General features: G+C 38.6%; 1 protein-coding gene across 1 annotated transcript; it reads right to left on the bottom strand.

Moving 5' to 3' along the window:
- Nucleotides 1–2,225: 2,225 nt before the first annotated feature.
- Nucleotides 2,226–9,929, bottom strand: ubox5 (U-box domain containing 5). The gene is made up of 7 exons (XM_040050679.1): nucleotides 9,779–9,929; nucleotides 7,188–7,251; nucleotides 6,408–6,509; nucleotides 4,650–5,386; nucleotides 3,914–4,533; nucleotides 3,448–3,630; nucleotides 2,226–2,749 (listed from the first exon to the last, which is right to left on the bottom strand). Exons 2-7 carry the CDS (start codon nucleotides 7,239–7,241, stop codon nucleotides 2,529–2,531), a joined length of 1,917 nt encoding a protein of 638 aa, XP_039906613.1. The 5' UTR covers nucleotides 7,242–7,251; nucleotides 9,779–9,929; the 3' UTR covers nucleotides 2,226–2,528.
- Between the last annotated feature and the right edge of the window lie 1,038 nt (nucleotides 9,930–10,967).

Genomic DNA, 10,967 nt, shown 5'->3' with positions numbered 1-10,967 from the left:
AGACATAACTAAGACTCAGTGAAAAAATGTTTGTCATTAAATACATGAAAGTATCAACAATAAATACTCTTTCATGTATGTATTTATTTTACTTTACAAAAATTTCTGTGTTTTTTTTTTTTTTTTACAACTATCTCTAGGTTTACAGAGAATGATCCAATAAGTGAAAATAGTGAGCTCCAGTGAGCAGGAGTTCTCTGGGTGAACATGCCATGTTGACACCAAATGTGAGAGGAAAATAGCCAGACTGGCTTGAGCTGATAGGGGAGCAGCAAGAATTCAAATTAGAGTTGATTAAACGCAAGGTATGCAGCAGAGCACCTCCGTAAGCACAACAGATGCAGAAGACCACACTGTTGTCAGCTGAGAACAGGAAAATGGGCGAACGTTTCCTGATCACTCTCAATTTCTACTGATTGTTGGATCATAATTTGACATAAACAACATGTAAACGTAGCTCCATCCTGGCTGTTTTTTCATGTGGTGGTGTAAGGGACATTGTTCTGGCAAAATTTGGGCCCTTCGGCACCAGTTGAGCAATATTTAAATGCCAAAGCCTATTTGAGTATTGCTGCTGACCATGTCCATCCCTCTATGAAGGGATGAAGTCTCTACCCACAAGCCATCGGGCTACTGAATTGCTGAAATATTGGACAGTTTATTTTGCACAATCACTATACACACTGTACTTTTATATGCCACTATCTCTGCACTACAGTTGCTACAGTATTTCAGTATTCTGTATTTATTTATTGTAGTCTTTTTCATAAATATATATTTTCTTTATTTTTATACTTTTTCTTATTTATATCTCGGCATTACTTATGTGCAATATTGAGAGGGCTCTGAGCCTAAGAATTTCATTACTGGTAGTTATGTGCCATTATTTCCTGTATATGACAAATAAAACGTTAAAACATGTGGCGACATGGCACCTGGCAGTTACAGAGTGTACCTAAGAAATTTTCTGTTAAAAGTAAATGGTTGTTTCCAGTGAATTACCAGAGAGAATACATTTCTCACATTTTTCAGATTAATCAATGCTAATATTAATTTTCTTAGTATGTTTTCATTCATTTAGTGGTATAATAACTGATCTATTAAGTCACATGTTTACTTGTAATTATGGCAGTTTTAGTCTTCTGCAGAAATTTCTTGATGCCTCTAATAAGGTGTATAGTAAGAAAAGTTTACAAACAATAAGAGTTCACAACATAAGCAAAGTTTTTGTCTAATAACTGTATAAAGTCAGTGACTTTGACTAATACAGTGTGATTCAGTGTCATTTAAGCACTTTAACCACCACTTGTATCGGAAACAGTGAAGCCCATGTCTTCATTTCACATGCAGAACTGACTCCTGTCTTTTCTCTTACTGAGCGGATACAGGATCACGACCTTGATTAAGCTTAATGCTGTCAAGGAAAGCAACATACAGATTATGCTATTTGTGATGGTGAACACCAACTAAATACTGTTTGCCTCACATTTCTCCGTTTAACCCTTCTGTGCACAATAACTCAGGCTTGTAAAAGGTAATTAGCTTCAAGAGTTCAGAGGGTAGAGAAAGAACACATGGGCAAGGAGGAGGTGCAGCCTCCTAATGTAAAACTGCTCCTTAAAAAGAAACCTGAAACCTAATGTAATCTAGTGTCAGTATTTCATACTACCTGAAATACCAACATAAAGGTTATTGTTATTATCACATAAATATATTTAGAACTAGTACATGATGTGTCTGGATGTTCTTATTATTCCATCTTCTGCCTGCGTTCACCCATTTAAGACAGCAAAACAAGGCAAGGAACAGAGATAAGGACAAAGAACACATGACATCAGGAGATCAGCTGAACACGACACTGTCTCCTTCTTCACAATGACCACATAACCTTGGTTGGACTCAATTTCCACTTAAATTCTTTTGGTATCCTGCTTCTGTGCCCAAACATTTTCTAGTCAAATGCATCCACGCAGAGAGCGGCCACACAAAGACTGCAGACCCAAGGCTGCAAGTACACTTCAGCGCTTGATGAAAAGAAAGAAAGAGGGGGTGGAGGAGATAAAGAACAGGACTTTATCCACACTATATTTTTTACAATATTTGCAAAGGTCTTTGCTTTCAGAGATGTCCTTTCCTGATCTGTGGAGATTAACAAAACAGGCCTGTGTGATCTGATATTGTGACAATATGAGTGTAAGAAGATGTGAAGAAATACAATTCACTGCTAGATCTGAGGTATCTTTAATCCACGTGAGCAAAAATATACAAAATAATACAATAAAACAACAAATGAGAAACAGACAATTTAACAGGAGTGGTTGTGAAAACAGTAGTTATAACGTGACAAATAGACTTACAGTGTAAAGATGTCATGCTTACAAAAAGGGTAATAAGGTACTGTCAAGAAAAGTTAACGGTCCATAAATAAAATCCCGAATTTCCAGTTGCAAATTTTTTCTTTTTACTTAAACATCTGGAATACAATCATGTCTTCAATTTGTAAGTGTCGGTTGGATTCTTATGCTATGTTAGTGATGCACCCGCGTGATGAGGGCACGTGGGGTGGGATGTTGGCAGGTTGGGCACACAATACGATTGGATGTTGATGTAGTGGCCGACCTCAGAGGATTGGCTTCCTTCTGCACGCAGGCGCGGCAGAGCAAGTGACCACAGCTCAGACGGTAGACGGATGATGCTGAGGTGGAGTAAAGGGACACAGAACAGGAACACGCAGAGCACATCTTCTCACCTATTAAGGAAAGATGGGGCGGGGGAGAATCACTTAATACTCACTTAATTTCAAACAAACTTTAAATACTTCTGCCATAAAATTTTAAGCAATGTTCTGTAGCCAGGTAGCATTTGGGGCACTGTTTATTATATTAACCCAATTTAAATGAAGTCAAACTGATTTGGATATAAGGTCACTCAGAGTGCTTTACAAAGGGAGAGCAATACAGAAAAACATTTAAAGAATGTAAATGCAACTCTGGTTAAGCATTGAATGAGAAAGCGTGACAGCACTCTAGAAAGTTAACACCATGTTTGTTTTGTCTTTTGTGGCAATGATCAGCAGGGAAACAATAGACATCTGGTTCTTATGTTACAAATGTATCTAGTAAAACTGAACACTTGCATTTCTCCCACTTCACTGGCGCTTTAAACTTGAACATAGGCTCAAGGTTTGTTTTTTCAGTATTTTTTTCTCCACTGTAATAACACAAAATTGAGTTATTCAGAACAGAGGTAAGCAGCAGTGAAGTGGTCGGAAAAATTTCTATGTATGGTTTCACACCTCTGTTTTATTTCTAACTGACATGAATCAAAACTGACTACACCAAAAACAAGATTTCTAAACAACTTCTCCAGATTTCTTTATTATATTTCAACAGTCATATACTTTGGGAATAGTATTTACTCAAATGTATCAGAGGCTGCAAATCCTACCTGTAGAACTGCTCAGGAAGCCTGAATTCTGGCGCTGTTGGGTGGTATTCAGCGTTTCAGAGTCAGGACTAACCCGCTTCTGGGGCAAATTTGAAGTGAAGGAGGGCCGGCCCTGCAGGGCAGAGAAGAGGGCCTCATCCAGACTAGCAGATAAACGCTGCTCGTGGGAGCTGCAGCTCGGAACTGAAGGTGCACAATGAGGAAGCAAACGTGAAGACAGCAGAGAAGTCAACAATCAAGACAAACTGAAAAAATGGCATGGATATGGTTTAGATCAGGGATGTCAAACTCATTTTACATGTCGGTCCACATACTTTGATCTTAAATGGGCCAAACCAGTAAAACTCCAGAAAAGAAGTTTAACTACATGTTCCAAAAGCCATCCAATTGGCTGGATTGGGCCAATTCTGGTCCCTGGGCCTTATGTTTGACACCCCTGGTTTGTATGTTTACATGTTATACTCACCAGAAACTGCATCACTTTTTAGTTTTTTTGTTTGGAGTTCCCTCTCAGGTGTCAATGTGTCCTTGGATTCTTTGGAAATCTCACTTAGATCTCGTTTCTTTCTCCTGTCTAATGCTGATTTATTACCTGTACTTAAAGGCTCAGCATCAGATGTGTGATTTTTATTATCTGACAAAGGTCCTGACCCTGCATCTTCTATCTTCACAGTCCTGTTTGTGATTCTGGTGTCAGCATTATATTCAGCAGCACCACTGTTTGAGCTTTTACTGAGGCACAGAGAGCTCTGAGAATGTTCGTGTACTTTGGAGGCTAGAAGTCTTGAGGCCTGTGTATTGTCTCCTGTAACTCCTCTCCCCAACATCCCATCCCTCCTCGTCATTCCTTTCTGCAACAGGAAGTGGTCAATGCGACTTTTCAGTTGGGGGTTAGGAAGAGGTTGGGAAGTTGAAGTGAATGGTACACCGGTGAAAGGGTCATTTGGGGGTCTACCCCACGTGGCTTCCCTCTTCTGGTACTCTTCCAGAGTGGAGTTGTCCACTGATACACCACTGGGCAGCAGCATAGGGAGCATCATCACTTCCTGTGTGAGTGGATCAAGGAATTCTTCTGGGATGGAATGACTACCAAAGTAAACGACATATTGGCACACATCAATACTTACATAATCTATAAAACCAACAGTATAGATGTGACAGCCTGATAATTAGTTCTACTACTTGTGAAATTACACAAATACCTTGGAGGTTCTTGCAGTCCCTGCTTGCTTTGTCTGATAGGGGGTGCAAAAAATGCAGGCTGTTGTAGCCGTCTTTCACTGGCCTCGTGGACTTTTTTGATCCTCTCCACTTCTTCTGCAGGGCAGCTGCGAGCAGGTTGTCCCCACACAGTCAAAGATTTCAGCCCCAGAGATGATGCTGCACCACCATAAGGCATGGTTACACGAAGCTTTGTCACAGCCCCGAGCGAGAGCAAACCTCGGCTCCATAGCTCCTCTTGCAGACAGTTCGCAGGTTGTGGAGGAGGCGAGGACAGAAACGGGGCCCTGGGGCAAAAATTTGAACGTGTGAAACAGACTTTGGTTTCCTCCTTTAGTTCGCAACGAGCCACCAGTTTAAACTCTGGCTCAGAATTGCTGGATTCCGTGTTTGTCTGATGTTTGAACATGCAGCCTCTTTTCTGAGGCTCACCTGGAGTCACTTCACTCCACTGCTGGGCCTGAAGACTCCACTGGTGGCCATTACTCTGTTGAGATTTACTCTCATGGTTTCGAAGTTCTCGTGTATTCGCTGCATTCTGATCTTTCGCCTGTATCTGTTTCTTTTGTGGAAAATATTTGGTGCCTGTAGAAGGTAACGGATCAGAACTGGTGCTGATCTCCAGTCTCTTGCAAGCCTGTCCCCTGTCCATACCCCAGGGCCACAACTCCACATCCACCCTACACAGCTCCACCTGGAAACCAAACTTCAATGTCACCTTGAAGGAACAGAAGAAAAATGTGTAAGGTATGGATATAAACACATTACTATAATAATCATACCTAGTTTTTTTTTTTAATGTGACTCTTACAATGCATTATGAATCCTCATCAAAATACAGGATATGTTCTCCATAAAAACTCAAATAAATAAATCATATTCAGGAAAGTTAAACTGTCATATGACATCCCACAGTGGAGAATACCACAGTTCATTGCAACAATGTGGGAAAGTTTTTGTTTAAACTGACTGCTTTAAACATACAAATGTACCATCGCTGCCAGAGAAAAACATGATGGTAAGAACTACTAATCTCGATTTCTATGCACGAAGAGGCTGAACACACATTTCCTATTGAAGCGTGATTCATGAAGGGAACAATACATGCAGGTGTGTATGCACATTTAGTAAATCTGACTTTCCTTTTGAATGCCATTTTTGGCTTTTTACCCTTTTGTTGCATTTTTGGCTTATGTTACAAATACACTTTGGGTGCTCAGTCAGTGAGCGGTGTTTTCTATGAGGAAAAAAATAACCTGCACAGCTTTCAAATGAACAAAAGAGATGATATAACAGACTTAAGGAAAAGGAAGCATATTAAGACCTCTTTAGAACACCTACTGCATTCTGGTTTAAAGGGGTTCAAATCTTAAGCTTGTAACAAGAATAAAATAAACTTTACAGTTGGATATCCGTGTTCAGCCCCATCAACATAATACTCTACATAATTAATGTTTGGAAACAAAAATACAGTCAAAAAGATGACAAAACAAACAAAAAACCATAGATAAAATATAATACATGAGATAGAATAGCTACTCTTCCTCAGTGTCTTCCTGACCTGCACATTTTCCCCAAATTCCCTGTTTTCAAGCGTTTATTATTTAAATAAAAGGTAGTGGTACTTTTTTCAGTACCAAATACTACTTCTACTGGTACCTATTATTTAAGGAGACATATACACATTTTAGGAAAAAATGCTGAGTGTCAAGTTCCAAAGTATGAGAGTGAAATCTTACCTGTACAGGTGGACGAAGGAAATATTCCAGCTTAAAGCCACGTCTGCGGAGGGCAGGGTCAGCTGATACAAGATTTGTGACATCATAGCCATCTGCACACAGCTGGAGAAGAAAATTAAACTGGTGTCAGTGTTTTTCAGGGAAAGCTTGAAATTGAAAATGTACAGAGAAAAAAGCTACATTATGTTATAGTAATGTAGGATTGACTGCTTCTTGAGGCGACTGTCATGATTTAGCACCATAGAAATAAAACTGAATCAAACTGACAGCAGATATGAGAAAATTTGAAAACAATTACAGTACACATGCCTCACATGCTCACGAGAGAGTCATCACAAGGTTAAACATGGAAAGCTCATATGAAATGAGAACAAGCCATGTAAAAGACATAAATAAGGCACATGTGGAGTAAAAAAAACAAAGAAACTGTTTTCTTGAAGGTGATAACATTCATTTTTTTAATCCTCTGAGTGTGATGAAAAAGACAGCCATGATCGGATTAAAAAATACCAATGAAAAGAACACAAGGACGGTTGTGATTCAGTCTCCCACACAGCACTTTATCCCACCGGTTTTTTATTTATTTTTATTTTTACATCACTGTCCTCCACTTCCTGTGTCATTTTGCGTTTGTCTGCGCTGCTTTGAACTGCTTATCTAAAAACATATCAAGCCTTTTCTTGGACTTTAAAAAATAAAAAAATAAAATAGTTAAATAAAAAAAGAAAGGAGGGGAGGGGAGGGTACCTTTATGTGGCAGGTCTATAAAATATATCTCACCTTGTTACAATGAGCTGTCGTGTGAAAATGTGGCAAGCAGAGATTCACAACCATACTCTCCAATCTGTAAAGAGAAACAGTTTGTAGTTATGAACATTTTCTGACGTCACTTACACAAAACTTATAGGTCACAGCAAAATGGGCCATTTAGTGAATAGAGCTCAAGAACCCCAACTCAGAAGGTAAACATATATTTGCTGTGTTTACACTTCCATCTCATAATCATCTCTCAATAACGATTTTTAACACTAAGTTGAATGACCTGAGCTTAATTTTTCATTATAATAACATAAAATGGACATTTAGCGAAAGAGCCTGAGCTTTGCATGCACTAACAATAAGCACAACAACAGGACGTGTTTGTTCTTTAAGCACAGGCTATTTAACATTTAAAGTCATATGTCATTGCAATTCCCAACAATATTATTATACAGTAAGTATTTATTACAATGAAGAGGAAAGACCCTGATTTGCACATATGTTTGAGCTGTATTTCAATTGAATTCAATGATTCATTTCTGACTGCCTCCAAGATAGAACTGAAATCATTAGTCAGTTAACAATAAGACACATGATTTAGCAGTTAATTAATTTATTAAAGGGAAAGCCAAACATTCTCTTCATCTTCTTTCAACTGCTCCCTTTAGAGCAGGGGTCCCCAATCCCAGTTCACGAGGGCCAGTGTCCCTGCAGGTTTTAGATGTGTCCTTGATCCATCACAGCTGATTTAAATGGATAAATTACCATCTCAACTGTCTTGAAGTTCTCCAGAGGCCTGGTAATGAACTAATCATGTGATTCAGGTGTGTTGACCCAGGGTGAGATCTAAAACCTGCAGGGACACCAGCCCTCGTGGACTGGGATTGGGGACCCTTGCTTTAGAGATTGTATGCTGGACCACGTGCCTGCATGTCACCCCATCTCTAGCATCCTTCACTATCACGCCAACCTTCTGCATGTGCTATTTTACTACATCAAGAACCTTGTCTGTGGTCTTCCTCTTTTCATCCTTTGTGGAAGCTCCATCTTCAGCATACTTTGCACAGTGTATCCACTATCCTTCCTCTGCACATGTCCAAAGGATCTCAGCCTTACCTCTTCAAACAGCTCAACCTGACCTGTTAATCTGATATAACTACTCTTACTCTTGTCCAAACATCATAGTCCACGTGGACTATGAGTGCAGATCGTTTTGACCTTCTCTATACTTCTCCATCAAACGGCTTCTCTGTCTTACATCACTGTACATTATAATGGGAGACACAGCCTTCAGCTTTCAGGCCCCTCTTCTGTGGAACCAGCTTCCAGTTTGGATTTGGGAGACATACATCCTTTCTACTATTAAGATTAGTCTTAAAACTTTCCTTTTTGATAAAGCATATAGTTAGGTTTGGATCAGGCGACTAAATCCTTCCTTAGTTATCCTCCCTGCTTGCTTGCTGCTACTACTGCACATTCACCTAATGTATATACTATATATATAATGTTCTTCCTCTACCCCCCCCCCCCATTTTTGCACATGTCAAGGAGCGTGTCAGGTTACATTTCACTGTGTGTTATACTTGTATAACTATGCATGTGACAAATAAAGAACCTTGAACTTGAGTTACGCTGCAGGTCTAGGCTGCTGGGGGATTCCCGTGATACATTCAGTGTTTCTTCTTCAGTCACCTTTTTCACTCACTATGTGTTAATAGACCTATCTGCATTTAATTATTAATTATTATTAACCTCTGTCTCTCTTCCACAGCATGTTTTTGTCCTATGTTCATCAACTCAACCCCAACAGGTCGTGGCAAATGGCTGCCCCTCTCTGAGATTAATCAAGTATTCTGATTCTGACTGGTTCCACTGAGGTTTCTTCCTGTTAAACTGGAAGTTTTCCTTCCCACTGTCGCCAAAGCCCTTTCTCATAGGGGGTCATATGATTGTTGGGGTTTTCTCTGATTTCTCTGTATTATTGCAGGGTTTTTATCTTACAATACAATGCGTCTTAAGACAACTTTTGTTTTGATTTAGCGCTTTATAAACGGAACTGACTTGAACTGAACGTCTGTGGTACTGATAAATAATGATGTATGATTTTTTTTTCTCTCTGACCAGACGTTTAGTGGATAAATAACTTCAACTCGTACAATCATTATTAAGACAGTCGAAACAATCAGAATTAATAACAGTTCACCGATAGCTGAGTCAAAAACAGTTATCAACAACTATTCTGATTGTTTTCAATGTATGATCTAAAACAGACAAATCAATGTCTCTCCGTTTCTTGTAGGAAAATAACTAAACCGAGAACATCGCCACTTTTTCACCACTTAAGGATATTTTTAATACAAAGCTATTAATGACTGAACAAGAACGCAATCGTTTCAGGGACACTGTCAAACGTATCGCTGCAGCTTTTGGTTAGAATAGACTTGTAAAATAGATTTTACATGTAACTGAAAACTACTTGGTTACATGTAAAATCTGTTATGAATTCAGCTGTATTCTAACCAACAGCTAACAATGAGCTAATATTTAAACTTGGGTGAGACTGACAGTGTTAACATTTCCACAGCAAACTAAACCAATGAAAATTAACTCACTTTGCTTGGTTGCTGACACTTGCCCGCTTTGAGTCTTTATTTTGCGTGTCTAATCATTAGGAAAAAAGCTACTAGCAGCGATCTGTTATTAGCCACAAAACAGCTACATAGCTTAGCCGGCTCAGCTACGGCACACTGTAAGGGACATACTTCAAATTTCGTCAACAAAGTACATTATTAGTAAGCAGATTTTGAGTGGATTTAGCTGCCTGTTCATTAATACTTATGTGTTTCTTGCCATAGTTTGTACTTAAAGAAAGCCACTACAGACAATTACAATATTTTTAATTTTTTATGCGCTCTTTTTGAGTTTGAGGTTGGTTTTTTTTTTTTTTTTTGCCAACCACGAACTCTTCTATCAGGCTATCCATCCAATGTACTAACTACTCGAGGTGTTACTAACTACATCCTACGCAGGTAGAAAACATTCAAAACACTGCCACAGTTAAGTTTATTGTTTTGCTATACCTTTCTGCCAGTAAAGAATCAGCGGAACTTCCCAGTACATTTTTAAAGGTCATTTGTCATAGTGACTTTTTTCTCCTCATGGCAAAAAATGATCCACATCAGTGGCACAATACATTTAACCTTCCAGTGTTATTTACACTTTATTTTGTATAATTTATGTCCTGATTAAATTAATTTTTTCCCCTTAAAAATAGATGGAAAATGATAGTTTTCAGTTTAATAACAGTGCTCCCTGATTTGTTGGGTCATGAACAGACATTCAAAATATTCTGTGAAAAACCTTTGACTCCAGTGTGTTAAAAGTAGATTTCAAAGAGAAGATTTTTTTTTCGATCCTGAGATTCCAGTATTTGAAAATTATGCAAATGTAATCATAGATAACATAGATACTTATTTTTCTATATTTAAACCTAAAACATTAGAAAACTCTACATACAAATGTCAATAACTGAGTATGGACCTCTGATCCATAATTTTGTTGTACATGTACAGTGACAGTAAAGGGCTATTCTATTCTATTCTGCTGATGGTGAGATGTTGTAATTATTTATTTTTTTTTTTACCTTATATCCATGAAATAATAATGGCAAGGCCTCTGCATTTTCCATCTAAAAGTGCTCTGTGTCCATCTATTCCCTTTCACATATGGATATTGTATTGCATCCTCTATATGAAGGTCAGCAGAGTTGCTCATCTGTAAAAGCTGCAGCCTACTTCATTT

The sequence above is a fragment of the Simochromis diagramma genome, unplaced genomic scaffold (assembly GCF_900408965.1).
Source record: "Simochromis diagramma unplaced genomic scaffold, fSimDia1.1 OVJJ01000131.1, whole genome shotgun sequence".
Lineage (NCBI taxonomy): Eukaryota > Metazoa > Chordata > Actinopteri > Cichliformes > Cichlidae > Simochromis > Simochromis diagramma.
The sequence above is the reverse complement of the archived record's forward strand: the minus strand, read 5'-3'. Positions and strand labels throughout refer to the sequence as shown.